This window comes from Anser anser (genome assembly GCF_964211835.1).
Source record: "Anser anser genome assembly, chromosome: 15".
Taxonomy (NCBI): domain Eukaryota; kingdom Metazoa; phylum Chordata; class Aves; order Anseriformes; family Anatidae; genus Anser; species Anser anser.
The window spans coordinates 7657500-7677248 of NC_139736.1; the positions used below are offsets into that span (position 1 = coordinate 7657500).

The 19749-nt window shown below is 37.3% G+C and overlaps 2 protein-coding genes and 1 long non-coding RNA gene across 4 annotated transcripts in view; 2 read left to right on the top strand and 1 right to left on the bottom strand.

Annotated features, from left to right (window-relative positions):
• LOC310882120 (parvalbumin, thymic) lies at positions 1 to 7124 on the top strand. Of its 2 annotated transcripts, XM_083800416.1 has the most exons (6): positions 1 to 990; positions 1426 to 1489; positions 2753 to 2820; positions 3623 to 3755; positions 4033 to 4142; positions 5450 to 7124. In XM_083800416.1, the coding sequence occupies exons 3-6, from the start codon at positions 2760 to 2762 to the stop codon at positions 5473 to 5475; spliced, it is 330 nt and encodes a 109-aa protein (XP_083656542.1). In that variant the 5' UTR covers positions 1 to 990; positions 1426 to 1489; positions 2753 to 2759; the 3' UTR covers positions 5476 to 7124. The 2 variants fall into 2 exon arrangements, with proteins under 2 accessions (XP_083656542.1, XP_083656541.1); XM_083800415.1 differs by lacking the exons at positions 1 to 990; positions 1426 to 1489 and having other exon boundaries at positions 1956 to 2820.
• Positions 5689 to 19749, bottom strand: part of LOC310882125 — a 25233-nt gene continuing 11172 nt past the window's right edge. Inside the window, exons 2-4 of the long non-coding RNA XR_014572817.1 lie at positions 17113 to 17218; positions 7137 to 9407; positions 5689 to 5716 (exon numbers count right to left, since the gene is read on the bottom strand). This is a non-coding gene — a long non-coding RNA (uncharacterized lncRNA). The remainder of the gene's footprint in view (positions 5717 to 7136; positions 9408 to 17112; positions 17219 to 19749) is intronic.
• LOC310882015 (parvalbumin beta-like) lies at positions 12138 to 12927 on the top strand. The gene is made up of 3 exons (XM_083800112.1): positions 12138 to 12357; positions 12464 to 12482; positions 12624 to 12927. Exons 1-3 carry the CDS (start codon positions 12297 to 12299, stop codon positions 12835 to 12837), a joined length of 294 nt encoding a protein of 97 aa, XP_083656238.1. The 5' UTR covers positions 12138 to 12296; the 3' UTR covers positions 12838 to 12927.

Below are 19749 nucleotides of genomic sequence, written 5' to 3' on the forward strand. Positions count from 1 at the left end.
CACAAGGGAACACTTGGAAACAGCACGGGGGAAAAAAAATCCTAAAAATGAGTTACTTAAAAGAGATTGGAAGGTAGGTTACCAAATTGCACAGACACTCCTCACGTATTGTTCCCTGCAGCGATGCTGCTATCAAAATTTTTCTCTCTATTCTGAAAGCAAAGATCTTTCATGTAGGGCTCAGAAGCTTTTGTCTGAGACAGCTGGGTGGATCACAACCCCTTTGCTTCATACATACGCGACTAAACAGGATGTCAGAACCTTACAGAATTCGAAGATTTTCTCTGGAAACATACCAGACTAAATACCCTCCCCCAACCAACTGTTCCCATGGATTGACATAATATTTTTTTTACCTCCTGTAGCAACATATTCACTGTGTGTTTTTTTTTTTTTTCAAAATGACAGCAAACCAGACATTCTGAGACAATCTGACTACTATTTTCCCGAAATGGTTTGCTACACAAACAATATTTGAACAGGACATTTTTAATTTTTTTTCTGTTTAGTTCTCTAATGATTAAACCCTATCACATGCCGCGTCTACAGATAAGATAGCAAGTCATCACATTTAAACATTAAAGGCATCTCTTCAGAAGCTAGTACCGCTTCATTTGATCTGACTCCTCAGATCAAGCATATCAGATAGGTTTTTTTTTTCTCTCTGCCCTACATCATGTGGAGAAGTTGGTATTTTCTGCCTAAATCAGAAGAAATTTAATATGACTCAGTCCGTTTCGTGTATATAGCCACTTATCTTGTTTCGTTTGCAAATATCGTATGTATTCTCTTGAGATAAAAATAGTGCAAGATGATTAGTTAGGCAAGTTCATTTGACACCATTCCCCCTTCGTGACGCTGAAATCTAAAATCTGTATATGGTATACAACTTAAAGTATATATATGCAAGCTCAGCTCTGGGAGAGCCACACAGCAAGTACTTTCCTTCCAACCGGACGGCTTCCTTATCCCATCAAGACGACCACAAAGGTAAGCTGATTAGATCCTCTGCTTTCAGAAACACAAAAGCAAAATGCTCCCTAAATGGAAAGCACCTATGCAATTAAAATATATATTCTTATACCAGCTTCCAGTGTGCCATACTTTACAAGGTCCCATAGAACAGAATCAGCATCCAGACTGCAGGACGCAAAAAGACAGACCGGTGCCCTTCACAAAACCTGAGACCCTGCTGCAATTTTTAGTTTTTCCTTCAACTCTTCCCTGTTTTTGATCCTGTCAGCAGTGAGAATTAGGTGAATGGCAGAGCTCCAAATTACCTTGCCTAAAACTGAGAGGGGGAAATACTCTGCACAAGAAGCCACTGGGACCAAATAATTGCTAGCAAAACAGAAGTAACTTATCTGCCTTAGCTGGAGAAATGCTCCTTGCCATCAACACAGATTTGTCCCATTGTCTCCTTAGATCTTCTGAGACATTCAGAAAGAAACTGCAAAGACTGACAATTTCTTCTGCTGCAATCAAACAGGTACGGAGGTATCTCTTTCATATTCTGGGCAAAGTTTCAACCAATGTGTAGATCTCAAATCAATGTACAGACTATAAATGTTTACCAGCATTGACTTCCTCCTAACCAATGCTGCTTTCCAAACTTAGACAGGATGGATGATACTGCTGAAGATCGGTTAGGAATTCAGGAGAAGAGATTTCTGTTCTCTTGTGGTTTTCAAAAATAACTTTTCAATGCCTCAGTCCCTCTTCCTTAATTAACATGAAGCTACCTCACAGTAACGTTGCAAGTTTTAAGTTGCACCCAGTCTGCACTGGAGTGTGCTACGAAACTGCAGATGCATTGATGCTGTATTCACACTACAATAACTGAGAAATTCAGGCTTTGTAGCATTTTCTACTACTTTGGCAAACAGACTGTTGCAGCTGTTGGTGGTTGACTGAGACAAAGAGTATCTTTTGTCAAATGTTGCTCTATCAGAAGAAAATGCCTCCACCACTCTATTAGGAATAAGATTTAGGTCTCAATAAGTGTTCAATATACTGAAATGCCAAAACGTGGATAAAAATCTGGTTTATTACCATCTACACCAAACCAAACCAAAACAAACAAACAACAAAACATAATTAAGACCCTTTTTTAAAAGCTACCATGAAATGTAGTCTTTTAACAATGCAGCAGCCCAGCCGACCAAATTTAGAGTGTCACTACATTTATTGTGTGCAGGTAAATAGAAGAGATTACCCTCTGATTTTAGATTTTCTTGAAAAGAGTGGGATTATTATTGTTCATTCTACACTACTATTTTTATTCTTGTAAAGATCACTGCATTTATAGACAATAATACCAGATTTATTTATGTTTTTAATTCCGATTAAATTTATTCCAGATGTAGTTCTAGGACATACTTGGCCCTATCTTTTATGTATGCTGTAAATAAATGCTGAATTTAATTGAGTAATAATGCAGCTCCAGGAAAACCCACAAAGAATTCATGAAGTTCTGTGGTGCTAGCCACCTTTGATTTGCTCTCCCAGTGCAATAGAGGCATCAGATCTTCCTGAAGCCCCCCACTCCCGCATGCAGAATTCCTCCCTCATTACCCAGCTTTAAGTGGAAGCACCTGCTGCAGACATCTGTTACAGAACACTCCCCTTACAATTAGATGAATAATGTCTCCCCTATCACATACTGTCACAGCAGCAACTTCAAATAGAGCCATGAAAGAGGTAGAGAAGTCATTTTAATGACTAAGTAGCTCACTTTTAATTTATTTTACAGTTCAACAATGGCCATCACTGACATCCTTTCTGCTAAAGATATTGAATCTGCTCTCTCCAGCTGCCAGGGTAAGGAATGGTCTCTCTGCAGCCAGAAGATGCATATCATTTTTATGTCTTAAGATGGCATGCCTATCATTTTCCCCTTAGATTCCTTCCCTGTGAGATCTCATTGTGGCTACATTACCGTATAGCCCCTTGAATTCAGAAAGTCTTACAAGTGGATATTTGGTGGGTAACATTCCCCGAAACACAGAGAAGTAATTAAAGGGCCACAGTTTCAGTTAGTATCAAACTGCCTCTCAATTTCTAAACCTGTTGAAGATGTAACTGGCTATCCTTGTCCTTCAGAATGTCAAAAAAAAAAAAAAAGGCGCCACAGCTTGCAGAATCCAACCACCATTTGTGAATCAATGACTAGTCTCAGTTCTCTTAGAGTTCTTCCCTGGCAGGATCAAGCCTAATTTCCAAATGCTCAGTGAGCTAGTTCGAGACTGCAGCTTACTTAACTTTCTATCAAATTCTTCACTGAAGTAAAAGTGAACATGCAATGTTAGGAGTTGGTCTGTAAGCCACAGTAGCACCCTCTAAATATTTATTATTAATTGCATGACACAGATTGCAAATATCCTGATTTAGCAGGATGTGCATTGTAGCAGAAAATGTCAAACTAGCTGAAAGGATATATGACCACAGGCACAGAGTGATTAAAAAGGGAAACTATCCACTATATCATTTTCCTTGCTACACTGAGGAACAAGAGGAACAGGGGCAGGCTGATTTTTAAGAAAAGACATACATATTCCCAAGGAATACATCCAGTAGGAGCAACTTCAAGGGAAAATGTTTAAGAGGGTTTTGTTTCTTCCAGCTGCGGATTCCTTCAATTACAAGTCTTTCTTCTCCACGGTTGGTTTATCCAGCAAAACCCCTGATCAGATAAAGAAGGTTTTTGGAATCCTTGATCAGGACAAGAGCGGTTTCATCGAGGAAGAAGAGCTTCAGTAAGTACTGCTCAGCTGATGTATTTCTTTGAGCAGCGTAAACCTTTGAACATTCTTGGTGTCCTAGAAGAACCTTGCTGTTATTTTTAAAACAAAATGCAGTACTTTGCCTTTCCTTGAATCTGGGTGGACTTCATCAGAAATTAAGAATAAGCATTACATTACCTTTTTTTTTTTTTTGGCATGGATTTAAGTTAGAAAATCAGAAATACCAACATGCCAAGGTCATTTCAGAGAACCAAACTCAAGCACACCACTCTACCCTGTTGAATTCCAGGCTGTTTCTGAAGAATTTCTCTTCAAGTGCCAGAGTCCTCACTTCTGCAGAGACCAAGGCTTTTCTGGCTGCAGGTGATACTGATGGCGATGGCAAAATTGGAGTAGAAGGTCAGACTTTTGGCAATTTCATCGAATTTATGTTTTAAAATGCATTCATTTAGCTGCATTTAAATGGTTGAATGAAGAATGCATTGCAGCAATTTGGCCTGCTACTTTCTGATACAATTTTTATACTAGCAAATAATCCTTTGTTTTCATAGCCTTATTTCTATTTGGTCTCTATTGTAGCAAAAGCACATTTAAGCCCAATGTAGAACCTGTTCTTTCAACCCATAACAACAGTTTTGGGGTTAATTTCTACAGTGCATCTGATCCACAGGCTCAGTGTGATGGATTTTTAAAATATTCTGAACATCTGTTCATTCTCTGCATTTTCATTTCAGCAGTGGATGCTTTGCACTTCTGGTCATATGCCACTTTCACTTTTAAACAACTTCCAACTACATAAACTTATTTATCTACCACTTTCCAAGGCTGGCCACTACTAGTGAGTGGATAATTTAGTAAAGTAAAGTAAAACTGGTATTTTTTTTAAATCTAGAACTGCTACAAGGCAGCACATAATTTTCTGCTGGAGAACTATCTGATATTTGCAAATTTCACTGGGCAGTCCTTCTGTGAGAAACTAAATCAAATTCCTCACGAAACCTCACAGAGATGATGTGAACCAGCCAGGACATTTCTTTTAGAAATTGCAGCAGAGGAAAATAGGGCATTAGACATCATGTATTAGAGATGAAGTCACTGAAAACGGGGCTGTCTTAGCTGAACTAGGACAGGTGGCAATAACTCCAACAGACACACGTGCTAATCTTAGCCAGAGTTTGGGAGGAGAGGGAGACACTGTTGGAGGAATTTGCTTTAGCAGCAGCTTTTGCAGCTTCTGTTTATGAGCCCCAAATAGAGCATTATATTACGCTTAGCTATTAACCATCAAATTTCCCATTCTGAAATTACGTCACTACTAATATTTTTTCTTCGGAGTAATAAAATCAAAAAAAAACACCCTCACATTGAAAGCTACAGGCTTGACCTAATTAATTCATTCTCTGCTGCCTTAGCTATTATCAGACTTTGTAAATGGGTTAAAGATAGTTTACTTTTAACTCAGGATTTCCTACAAATACGAATTTACAGACGCACTCCTCTCTGCACATGTTCTTTTTAAGGAGTGAAAAATCTGTCACGCCCCCAGAATCTCAGTTTAGCAGTAGCTTGTGCAGTGTTATAATAACTTCGGGAGCTCTCCATGGCTAGGAGTTTAGGACAATTTTATCTACCTTTTTTTAAGGGTGTTAATAAGCACTTTCATCTAGTTTTATTCCCTCTGCCTTTCTCATTTTCTTTCTTGACAGAATTCCAATCTCTGGTGAAGGCATAAACCAAAGGCAGCCTTGGACTGACTCTTCCAATTACCTCGTCCAACAAGCACTTCGCACTCAGCATGTGTTTGTACATTTTTATATTGTTTCAGGCATTAGCAATTCCCCATACACCAAGTTCACACACAGGATTGCTGAGAAATCTTGCAACGTACAGATGTTTTGGTGACACGGCATTGCTACATTTCCATTGTAAAGAAGGCACTTTGTCATTTTCAACTCCTAGTGTTGAAATCGTGGCTGGAAGATGGGACAAAAAAAATTTTAAAAAAATGGGGAAGAGCTTTTTTTTTTTTTTAATTTATTTTGGTTTTGTTTAGGTTTTCCATCTCTGTACTTTACCATGCTGACTTGCCAGACACAGTTTTGATGTTCTTAAACAATATGACATCTTTTAAGGCTTAATTGTCCTGATTTTGTTGAGTTTTATTTCTACTTAATTCTCTGATCCTTTAGGAAAAGCAATGCTAACAAGATAGCTCAAAATAATTTATATTCAGTTCCAGACCTGAGACTCTGAGAAAAAATTTAAGAGGAGCTGACACATAGCTCAAAGCACGGAATAAATTTGTGGCTAATTTTACAAAATGAAGCACTAGGCTACAGCATACATCATCAGAAAGTGTTTATGGCCTAAAATGTAACTCTCCCTCAAGAAGATTTATCTTCCATGAAACCTAAGGCAGCTGTGAGACAGAGGAGAAGGTTCTAATCCCATATCTGACACTGTCACAAGTCACAGTGCCTTGATGACATGGGCCAGGCCTGGAGGTTTTTCTGTTAATCATGAGCATGTTGCTTGTTACCTCTTAATACCTACTAAACAATAATACTTCATCACATTTGTGAATTTCTGTGTTCACTACAGATGAAAAAACAGCCAGCCTTGCTATTTGATTATCTTAAAGTGAAGCAGAGTACAAATACTAACTGTCTTATGCAGCTAAATAACAGCCATTACTCAATTATTTCATTTATTATAATGAATAATCATCTATATAACCCATTATATTAGCAATTTACTTAGGTATGAAAATCACAAAGAGCTAGTCCTTCCTTTCCTTTGATAAGTGTCTTACATGGTTTAGAGCTAGTTATAGCATTGTTTTCATTAATGGACAAAGTAAATATTATTCATGGTTAAATGCAGAGCTCAGTAGACTGAGTAGATGCTACGCATTTCTGGATGAGTGGGTTGGAAATTTCCCCACCAACATTTAGTTGAGACCTCTCCCATCTACCATGACTTGGTTCCAGCTCAGAAGCAGACTGTCATTTTAATCCTCCCCGCTGAAACTGGGTGATAATTATAACATAATTTGGCAGCTGTTTTGAAGAAGACCAGAAACAAAGCCTGCTGGAACTTTTATGTAACATTCAGTGCTGGCATTTCTATGAATTGCGAGATGATTATGTGAGGCAAGTGCAGCTCACTCATACCCAGGCATGTAAGAGAGCTGTTCGGCAGATTTAAGACTGCATTAGCAAAAGAGGAATTCTAGCAATCAGATTCACTGAAGCCTTGGCAGAATTATAATGAATATAAATCTTAATTCTATCCCCAGTGCCTTTGATGTTAAATCTGGGCTTAAATTATAGCTGCTGTTAAATAGAGCACTGAAATATTTTGCATAATGATGAGACTGGTGGTTCCTTTTACCTTATTCATTTTCCTATCTGCTGAAGAAACAAGCCAGAGCAATCCAGACCTGCAGCAGTATACAGAGATAACACATATATTAGCTCTTCACACTGCTAATCATTAAAATATCATGTCATTAATTCACAAGCAGATGGCACACACAATACACTAAGTGACAAGCCTGACATTTTATTCGTTGCACACCTGAAAGTCTCATGTGGAATGCAAGAAAATCCTGTATTTCAGAGATGTTAAACAACTGCATGTCAGTCCCTTCTGTTGCCACAAGGGGGGAATTAAGTACTTCTATGAATTAAGCATTTTTCATGTATATTGCAAATTTAAGTAAAACTTAGAGAACTTTGTTCATGAGAAAATCCATCCTTCTTCAAACAGTAACTCCTGGTAACAAGATGAGTTTTAAATTTTACTAAAGCCATCCAGACATTTCATTAAGAAATTACAATAAAACTCAAAGTCCTCAATTTCAAAAAAAGCTCATAGACTGTTCATCAAAAACAATGCTTAGTCCCTGTTAAGTCTTCCCTAGGATGCACATTTTTAGAGCTGGACTAAATTAGAAGAAAATAAATTCCAACAAGAGGAAACAACTTCTTTTGTGTGACAGACGCATTAACAAAGGAAAACAATACCTCTCATCTTCCATTTAAAGACATACTTTTACCAAGTATGGCACTACACAGACACTTGTAAGTGCCAACAGCAATTGGCTATATAGAAATCTGAAAAAAAGACAACACATGATTAACCTTTATTCTACATCCCAGATTATTCACCTGAGGAACGTACCAATCGTCGCTTAATGCCCATTGTTTTGTAGCGTATTGTCACAGAATAAACCAAGCAGCAGACGTAAGAGGAAAGGTCACATCATTCATTCACCAAACTACAGAAATTCATAAAAACATCTGTAAAGTAAAGTTTTCTAGGAAGGTTCATTTAAATTAGTTTAAATATTTAGCCAGTGGTGACTTTCAAGGTTTTTTTTTTTAGGTAATAGCAAGGAGCGCTCTCTCAACTTCATACTGCCATAGTGCTAGAGAAAACCTTTGTTTGCAGGATATGCCATCTTAAGTAGCAAAGAGACAAATGGTGATCTCACAATGTTACCACAACCAAGGCATAGGATCACAGAGTAATCTATGCCAGAAGAGAGTTCTGGTGGTCACTGGTGCAATCCCCTGACCAGAGGGCCAACTTAGATCATACTGCTCTAAGATGAGTTTGAGTATCTTCAAACACGGAGGCTCTATAACCTCTCTGATCAATCTGATAAGTAAGGATTAAATCCTCTGCATCAAGCTTTTATGAAGAAAGTACACAAATAAAACACTGATAAGTACACAGTTTAAACCCCATATTCTATTATAAATTGTTTATGCTACATCAAATCAGAAAGGATCTAACAACACCCCGTGTATCACACCAATAATCTGTTCTCAGTTTCTAGAGTAATTCCATCCTACTCAGTATAATACTGCTTCTTAATTCCCAGCATGAAGGAAATTTTATTTATATGTTTTACCTCCACTTAAGACAATTAAATATCGACCCAAAACATGAGCAGCAGATCTGAGTCCCACTGAGCCCAAAGACTGTGAGTTCTCAAACACACCTCAGCTGCATACAGTCCCCTCATTACCCTGTATCCTCCCAATACCTCTTGCGAAATAAAGACTTACTATCATCTCTTTACGTGGGAAATCAATACATTTTGAATCAAAGAATTTTGATTGTCCTACACAAGCTCTTATAAGAAGGATATGGTGGGTCAGGGTTCGGAAACCTGTTCTCAAAACCCAACCTATTGCTCCAGACACTGAATGCACCATCTCTCTTAAACTAAAATTTAGTTTGTCCTGATAAAGAAAGGATAAAGCAGCAGAACCATGCGTGCAAAGGTAAAATATCCTGATATTTAATGGAAGCTGGCTGCCTAATAACTTCATGTTGCCAGAGAATATTCCAAGTGATTTTACCACCACACTGTTCCTTTGGAAATCCCAACCTAGAGCCATTTGTAAACTTCAGTTTCAGTTTCAGCTCTCCAACTGTTCAAAATCTGGAGTTCATTTTCTAACAAGAGGACTGAGAGAGCACAGAAAGGGCAAGGGGATGTCAGAACATTCGTTACATGCACAGACTGGTAAAGTTTCTTCTTTGAGTTAGCAGCCAGCCCATGTGGAAAATCTTTGATGCAGCACCATCAGAGGCGCCTGGAGCCCTTCACCCAGTGTGGGCAGAGGGGGACAAGGCTGGATTCATTTCCTGGAATGTGTTACCAAAATAGATACATCTTGATTAAATCCCTGAACAGACGTACTTCACATTTTTATGCTTAGTTGCTTGTATTTTTACAACATTATACTAAGTGGGTGCAGTGGAATTTGAACTTATTCAAAGTGTTTGTATTTTATGAAACTGAAACTCCACATTACTTTTGCTTGCAAGTACACACAGAAAACATTAGATTGGTATGGACTTTTAGGAAAACTTTCTGTACAGAAGGCCTAAGGAGAAAACTGTGTAACAGATGGGATATGGTTGCTCAATAACTTTTGATTTGCTTATCAACATGTCTTACACTCATGAAAACAAGAAAAATCAGAGCTTCTGTGTATCAAGCTCCAGAAAAGAAAATCAGATTACCACGTTGGTCACAATATGAAAAGAAGGTGCTCCTAGACAATGGCTTCCCCTTCAGTTACAAAGACAATGAGCCTACAGTTCGAAGGGGAATTTGTCAAATTAAAATAGGCAAATGCCTGACTGAAAAAGAATCGCACTGGTTTCATCACACCTAGATGTTCATCAGCAGGTACTTCTCAGACACTAACTTCCTGCCCTAACTCCTGGGTTTCCACAACCAGTCTATCTCAGATTTGCAACGATCACCCTGACAGACTGTATTATCTAGCCAGCATAAAAAATATATACAGTAAAACCTGGTTTTGTTAAGTACTGAAATAATCTATTCTTCCAAACTATCATTATAGGAAGGTCTGGAATTATATTTGAGTTTTCGATTTAACTTTTTTATATTGCAGTCTTTCAGTTGGTTTGGTAGATTAGACTTTTATCTTTTAAATATCAGTTCTTTCCTCTTCTAGTCCTCCCTTATAAATGCCCACCTGTGAACGCATTCTCATTCTGGTTTTTGGTTCCCTCTCACCCAAAATAATCCTGGAGATTTCATGGCTGCACATAACTGCCTTTGGTGCCATCTACAGGCAAGCTCTAACCAACCACATAAACACTCAAAAAGTTGTATCAATAAATGCTTTGTAATCTCAGTGTGGTCTTCTGACAAGAACTGCTTCTTGAATGCTCAGAAATTCCAGCACAATTATTAGAGCCTCTCTGATCCCATGCCATATTCTCAATTATTTCCTAGGAACCTGACCCAAAGGCAAAGATAGATTCCCAGACAGAAAGACTGGATCATTAAATTTATATATTCTCCGGTTCAGAATGAAAAGTCATTAAAAATAACTTGCTCAGTTGATTTTATACAGTCCAGAAAGCTTTGCTTTCACAATGTTAAATTTACCATATAGCATAGGTTTAGAATAATACAGTTAGCACTCCTTGCCCGAGTTCATCTCTTGAAGAAATGATCCAAGAAAAACTAAGAAGTGCAAGATGAGGCTTTGTCTATATTTTCACGTACATAACTGCTGAGAGAAAAGACAGCAGCTTTATGTTACATTAACCAAGTGTTAGGATTTATTTTATATGTAATGCCATTATTCAAAGACTATCTAAACCTACAACAATACTCTATGCGTATCTATAAATATGTGGGTGTGTAATGTTCACCCAATGGCTTTTTACACCATTGTAATTTCAGCCTTTCTCAAGGCCACTGAGTTCCAACAGATTTCATGAGATCGCCAAGTGGAGGGCCCAGCAAGAGAAAAGTTACAGCTTGTGCTTGGTCAGTGTTCAGATCCTTATGGAAGTTTATCTTCTCAATACAGAAAAGAAGAACCAAATATTACTGATTCCATTGCTCACATTTTCGCTTCTTACCTTTAACTGGTGCGTAGTGCTTTGTGCTGCTGAACGACTGATGGCTATCATTCTATAAATGGACACATTTACTATTATGATTTAAAATGTGTACCATGTAGTGAATTAATACTGAGCAAAATGTCTTCAGTATTAAACTTTTATAGTCTAAAGTATATATTGCAGTAATTGAGTAACCGATCTTTATGTATGGGCTTATTAAAAATACCTCAGGCTGATTTATAATGGCAAGTTTTATCTACATGAGATTCTACTTGCATGTCAGTTATTTTTACTACATTTGTATCATCGTAGCATTATTTGAAGATTATTAAGGCAATTACAGGAGTAATGCTTCATGGGCAATTAGTGTCAGGATTGGACACTTGGAAGTCAAAGTCTACAATTAAGATATCCACTTGCAGCTATCATTTAAGTAGAAAAAAAAGTTCATTCACAGCTCAAAAATCACTCACTAGACTATAAGTAAGTACAAGTGAGATGATTTACTTTGATGTCACTAAACCTTATATATTGTGTAAAACACCATGCACATTCCTTTGGGATATAAATATCAATCTGATTAGCTAGCAGGTCTTGTTAGCGACAGTAACTTATCCCCTAGGGTATCTGAGCCATCACGTGGCTCCAGGACTTCTGTAAAAGGTCAAGAGAGCTTAACTGAGATCTATATAAGTCATTATCTCTGTCATCTGAAAAACAATCAAGTCAAGAGGACTCTGCAGATCTTTTACCTTAAAGATTTTTCTGTTCTTGGCGTGGGAAAAACTAAGCTGCAAGGTGAACTGAATCTTTCCTCTGGGAGCTTTTCAAGTCATCCCAATGATCCATGCAAAAAAATGCATGGAAATAACCAGAGATTCCACAATGTCATGCAGTTCTATAAATACATTTGGTTTCATCCTCAGCTTGTGCACCTGAAGCCATAACTAGAGATAACTCCAAGGCAGATGCACTGTGGATGGAATAGCCTGCTCCTGCAGGGTAGCTCCCTTGGTTTGCGCTGGGACCTACGTTACAAGTGTCCCACTAATCAAACCTGGCTGCCCACAAGGCAGTGTCAAAGGCTGACAGAGCAAGATCAACGTGCACTCTACCCAATGTTATTTTTCATTTTACAGTAGCATGGCTCTTGCTGGTATCCTGACAGAAGCTGAAATTGCTGCTGGCCTACAGTGCTGCCAAGGTAAACTTTAACTTTTAAATTTGTTTTTTCAGTTTATATATCAAATTCGTCTTTATGTGTTACATTTCAAGACCCTCTTCTTCTCCTACCCTTAGTCTCACTGAAGAAGGAAGATTTTCCACTGAGTTCAAAAGGATTTCACAAAGAACTTTTGAAATAGTCTGAAGGAATGAATCAGGCTTAATTTTTTACAGCTATTACCAACAACTCCAAACGCTTTCATGACTGAAGTATGTCTCACTCCTTTTTCCTCTCATCTTTAACAGACTTTTCCTGCAGAACTTCTCAGCCAGTGCCAGAGCTTTGACTAATGCTGAGCCCAAGGCATTCCCGGCAGCAGGTGACAGGGATGGAGATGGTAAAATTGGAGTGGATGGTAAGACCCCCTTTATGGAATGGAGTAATACCTGCTGTTGGGACTTCCTAGTGGCTAGCTCTAAGCAGCTGCCATGCTCCATACACTGGCTGTTACAGATCTGATTCTGAGGTGCTCAGCTTTGCTCTGTCATAGAAAGGATTTAACACAGGAGTGTGTTTGTATTTTGCCCTCAGCTCTAGGTAGTCAGCCCCTTTTTTCATCTGCAGAGATTTCAGGACTGGAATCCAAACATATTTATAAAAACTTAGTATATAATTTCATTGCTTTATTATTGAACTATTGATACAATATGACACTTAAATGAAACATTTCTTATGTTTTAAATATCTATTATTATGAGTACACAATGTGCTACTTTTAAGGAATGATTATCAGATACGAGATACAGAAAGTACTTTTCTGAAGATGCAGTTATAAAATATGGTGTCATTTTATTGTTCTTTTCTTTCTTTTTCAGAGTTTCAAGCCCTCATCAAATCTTAACAGACACTCAAAATAAAGACCAAGATCTGTGCCATGAATGATCTTTCCCATTGCAAGCACATTATTTATTTATACATTTTGTACCTTGAAAGGTCACGAACAATTATCGGCACATGACTTCGTATTGCTAAAAAACGTATGAAGTAGCGCAAGCACTACCTACACAATGTTCCCCAGTGTTTTAGGCAGAAGCTCGCCTGGGAGACTGAATGGGAGTCCACTGTGTTCATCTGAATTTTGGTCTTTAAAGATCCTAGTAAAAATGTTAAGAGCAGGAGAAATTAAAAGTATCTCCGTGGGCCATTTAATTTTCAACATTTGCATAATAGCTAGCAAATGCTGTAAAAAATTTGAATTAATAAAATTTCTGGGTATAAAAACTGATTATGCTAAATGGCGATATTATACTTGCATATTCAAGAGATGTATTTAATAATCCATATGTTTTTACGTCATTCTTTATGCAACTGATTATGCTTCATAAACTAATTAAATGGCAGGACTTAGTGTTAATTAAGCTGTTAATTTTAATAAAAGATCAAATGCATCAAGATGAAATCTGATTACTGAAGCAGAAATACATTTAAAATTCTGCCAGGAATAACTCATCTTCATGTCCACCTGATGGCACTATTGTTCCACTTGAAAGAAGTTAAATCAGTATTCTGTCTGAATTAATTCAAGCCAGAACATTACTAGTATCCCGTTTGTTCACTTCTGTTTATGACTCAGTTTTGCCAGATTAAATTATCCCTGAACACAGAACGATAAAATTTTTGTTTTCCAAAGGAGTGGACCCTGTCCCTCAGAATCTGAGAGCTGGATGGAGGTCAGAAGTAAGGTCTGTGGTGCTGGTTTGCATCAGGAGAATATTTTTTGGTGTGTCCACTGAGGACACTGAATCCCCTTTTGTGGCAAATCCTATATGCAAGGCCCTTTCCTATCCCCTGTGCTAGACAAGTTGGTCAGCAGATCACATATGAAGCGTACCAGCTGTACTTACTAGCTAGTTACACACCATTGCTCCGAGAAACAAAGGAACATGACATAGGTCCACCTGCACAGAGCCAGGAGCCCAGAGTTCCTCTCTCTTTCAGTATGAGACTCAAAGGTCTGCACAAAGACAGCCAGAACAGAGATTCTGTATCTTTTAATCATATCAACAGAATTTACGCCACAATGAGTTCTTGTATGGTCAAGGTAAAGAGTATTAATTCCTACCACTATTCTAAATTATTTTTCCCCAGAAATCTTCTTGGAGGAAACATGTTTTCCAGCCCTCACAAGTGTAACTGCAGGCAAAGGGAGCTGCATTTTGGACACAGTAGCTAAAAAGCACTTTGAAAACTCAAGTCCCTGCCTCCATATTGACAAACTGGGGCATGTTGCCCCAAAGTAATCAATGTTCTGCTTTTCTCCATCTCATAACTGAGCATAACACAATGTCCACACCTCACAAGGTAAGTAAATGTATAAATATTTGTGAAGAAGGTGTAGTAAAATGAAGAACACCATAAAAAAAGCTTACTGTGAAATTAATATATTTTTTTTTCTTTACAGACAGATTGAAATAGCAAGAAGTAAATAAGGAATGAGAAAAATGCAAAATTCTGGACAGTTCACATTAACTGAACTTCATCCAGTTTGTGCACTGACTACATTAGAGTTCTGGTTAAAAAGTAAGAGTGTGATGATGTCATTACAACTTGTCCATAATATATACACACCTGTCAAATTATATTACCTAATTACTATCAGTACTTACCTAGGCATTACAGTCTTTATGTTCTTTTTAGACTTATGTATATGATAAAAATAATTAGAATCCAAACATCCCTCTAAAAAATAAACAAAACAAAACAAAAACTGTCTTTTACCATTTGGAAAGGAAAAGATTTGGAACTCTTTGAAAGTCTTTCTTTGGGCATTAATCTTGCCAAAACCTGTCTGACTGTCTCAGATGGCATTTCTTGGAGCTACTTAAGAAGATGTTCTAGTACCTGTAGACCAAAATCTTAATTTCAAAATTATCTGCTAATGCTACAATGGTACTGATGCATAACATGTTTATAGTAAGACATTACAGAGAAGCAGGAAAATATTAATACAATGTTGGGAATCAATATAATGCTGGGGAAATTACAACAAAAAATTAAAGCAAGCTACATGACTTTAATGAATACTCAGTAATTTGTTCACGCCTTATGGATTAGCCAACAGATATCTCTCCATTAACTTTTATGAATTTAATCAAGGCCCTAATTTTATAGAAATTTTCTGAACAGTGAAAAAAGAATTATCCATCCAACGAATTCACATTTATTATTTCAGTGGCATCCTAGGAGAGTAATAAACTAATGAAATTCAGAGGAATTAGTAACTGTGGTCTGATTTGCAAGGCTAAAAGCTGTCATTGTCAGAAAATACTATGCATCTCATCTAATACTATGTTTTATATTTTCAGCACGTAACACTGGTCACCTGAGTTTCTTCAAGCATTGCACCAATTTAACTGCTAAGAGAGAGAAATGCACGGACAGCTCAGGCATCTCCTTTATTTAAGCACACTTACTTCCATGCTGACTATTCTGCCAGGTCTATACAAACCTACAATAATTTCACCACTTACCATTCCATTAAGGACACTAAAAAATTAATGATGAGGTAGGTCTGATACCAGCTTCAGTGATCGTTCCAGAATGTTAGAGTTTTAGAACTTTCCTGCTTTCAGCATTACCACTAAACAGATCAGCAGAGAAAATGCTGTTTCTGTCTACCAGAACACTCACTTTTTCTTTTAATTTCTTTCTTTCACTCCCTGTCTCTCACTCACACAGGCTGTCAGGTACTGTGGAAAGTCTTTATCTGCTTACCGTGTGCTTTACGAAAGTTCTTCAAATTGCGCCTATAAGGCCGCAACTGGAAAGAACACTGTGTGACCATAAACATGCATTCCCACTCAGCTCCCTTAAGTGAAGAATGCTCTTCTGCAGTGATAAATTCTTAGGTCTGGGACTATGAGCCCATATTCAGCAGATGTTTCTATCCAACACTTTCCACCAGTCTTTAAATATGGGGTTGACTTTTGTCAATGGAATTTTGTTCTGCTTCCCCTCTACTTAGAAGGGCATTTCTGTTTAACAAGTGACTTTAGATGAATACTTATGATAAGGTTAACTGATTTATAGGGCAGTTTTTATTTTTATACATTATTAAGGGTTACACATCCTCATATACAACGTCCATATACAACTGACTACTGCTGAAGTCAATTGTAGAAATCCCACTGATACCAATGAGGAGAGGCAGTAAACACAGAAATAGTTGGAAACACTTCAATGTTATTTGCTTTATTTTACTGTGGCTTGGTACACCGTCGGTCATAGTGAAATACAGCCACGTGTAAAAGGCCTTTGGTAACAGTATAGTACTGCTGTACAGATCTGTTACAGGCCACAAAAGGCAGCATCCAGATTCTTTGACAGTATTTAACCTTAGGGCACACTTACTTTTTAAAATGCACAGAAAATCTGAACAATTTACACTTTCAAAGATCAGTCCATCTGATACTACCTACAATGCTGACAGCAGTCAAAAACATCTTAGACAGTTATGTTTAGGGTCACAGTGAGAAAATAGTGTTACTGTGTCACAGAAGCACTTGCAAGTGCATTTGAAGACAAACACATAGCATATATAATGCTAGCAGAGATCTTCCAGGACAGCTTTTTAAGTGGAAAAGTATTATGATCAGAACCATCTCTATGAACTAGCTATGTTATTAATGTTAGCATGTTATCATTTTGAAATTTTCTCATTTACACACAATGATAAGGACATAACTTGCACTGGGGAAAGCACATGTGACATTGCTCCTAACACACAAGAAATACCTGTCTCTGTTTAGCTCCAGACCCACAGTGCTGTGGGATGTATCCTATAGCTTGGATTCAACAGTCCAGATCTCTGCTCAGTCTTCTGGGTAATATCCTCTGCTTGCTGCAAAGGCAAAAAAAGCTTCGTCACTGAGGCTTCTGAGGCCTGGATTTCATCGTTCATTGTAATAATGTGAAGTACAAAATAAAACTCAGATACTAAACCACGTTCTTAAACCTCTCTGCTAAATGTGGTAAGACTATGGCCCAAGAGGCCACTCAGATAGGATTCTGTAATTTTTTCTATACAATTAAAGCATGTACTTTGAGAGACAGCTTGAAGCAGCAAGATGTAACACACGACATTGCAGAGACCCTTTCCAGTGACAGCAGCTGATATTCACTCTGATATTCTCTGCCATCACCACTGAGACATCAGCATTCATGACCAACCACATAGGTCGATGAGTATCTGTTTTAGTTACTTCCAAGCTCACTACAAAGGCAGACTCTGTTATCCAGGATCATGATACAACTGTTCTAGCCCTAACGCTACCAGGGCTGAAAGATGGAATTGTTTGGGGTTTAGAACAGCTGCTACAGCATCTCTTTACACTACTGTAGTTGGTCTCAGGTTAACACCTCTCCTCTGATCTCATCTGAGACAACTCCTGACGTTACTTTGCATCTGCTTCAAGTCATGTCTTGGGTTGATTTACCAATTAACTGTACTTTATACCAAACAGAACAGAAAGAGTACAAGACTTGTCCACAACCTGTCAATTATTTACTAAAATACAACTTTTCTCTGTGTATTAGTTAATGGTACTTGATTTTTTTGTTGTTGTTTCTGTCAGATTTCACTGAAAATGAATTTATTTCAAGGTAAAAACTAGAAGATTGCTACCAAGAACTTATCAATATGAACATTCTGTATTTTTCAGAACTACATCTTCAAGTTCACTTCCAGAGGTTTGAAACGAACAAACACAAAAAGGCGCTAATATTCCTGTAATGCATAATGCATGCAGAGACATCTCAGGAGGAAAAGAACAGAAGTAAGTTATGGAAGTACATAAATCTTAAGAAGAAAAACTCAACAGCACTTCCAAAACTCCGTAGTAGAGCAAAAACAAACAAACAAAAACATCAAAATAAATATTTTTTCTTGTAATTTGCAGGAACAAGTGCAACCATTCCTGGAAACTGCAATACTCAGATTCTGTATCAGAATTTGCACTATTGTAAACTGCTCATTACCTAGCAACTGCTCTTCTTGTGGAATAAGTATTTTTTTCTATAGCATTACATTTCCTGCACATTATCTTTTATAAATATTCTTTTACAGTTCTTAGTTTTTGAGCCCCTACAGTGATTACAGTCAACTAATTTAACACATATCCCACAAGTGAGGAAAGCAACCAAATAGTTTAGCTGTACGATAGATTATCAAGTTAAGATATCCCTTTATATAATATAGTCATCCCTGATTATTTCATTCTTATTGTAGTAGAGGGAAACCTGTACTTCAGATGCAGTCTCATTAATAAATAAATAAATACCAGTAACCCTAGATTCCCACATGTATCAATATACAGTGACATCAACTTGATTCTGAAATTCAGCTGTTTTAGGCTTTTGTAAGTCATCTTTCAGGCAGGATTAGCATCACTTCCATTGTCAGCATTGAATTTCAAACGTTACAATATCCCTGCATAAGCAATAATAATGAACCTATTGTAGCAATTAGCTCATTTCTATTTGACATCATATTTTAATATAACATTCATTCTGATTACTTTACTGTTGTCAAATACTCTCTGCCACATGTAGAAACATTTCAGAACCCTGTGTGCCACAACAGAGCGTATGAGCTAACCCGAGGCCATTCTTTGAGCATTTGCTGCTTATACTTTAATACAATGCCTGAATAAGTTGCAGACATATTTTGAGCTTGAGTATTATTTACTTACCTTTATCTCATCATTTTCTTCTACATCATTGGCTTTTAATAATTAGTGAAGTATGACAAGTCAAAGATTTACAGAAAGCTAGCAGCTCAGCAAGCAGTTTGTAGGAGCAAGAAAAAATAAAGGAAGGCTACTATGAAGTCCAGCAGTGAAATTCTGCTCTCAGTAAAATCAATAGCATTAATACAGAGGTCAAAAAAACCTTTCCTGTAGAAACATCTTGGTTATAAAATATGTCAAAGGGAAGCAGTATGAAGGCCTATGAAATCTCATATTAACATGAGATGGACATAAAGGAGAAAATTCACAATGGAGTGTAAAAATGTATGTACAATGATGGGAATTATTTCAGAGTGGATCTGCAGAAAGCATGTATGCTCTTCATTCCTACTGCAGATTATAACAGCATGCAAATCTTAGGTAGGAAGCAATATGAACATACCGTACTAAGCAAAGACGAAAGAACATTAAATGGAAACATTAAAGAAAGAACATTAAATGGAAAGAACATTAAGAGACCTGAGATCGGATCTTCAATATATACAAATCAGCATTGTTCATTCGGTTTTCTTCAGACAATTCTAATTTGCTTCAGCCAATGATTCTTAGATTTAATAGGAAGGAGTCCTTCCAGGTCACTATAAACAGTTTTCATACTGAAAGAAATAGAAGAAAGCATTCTTCT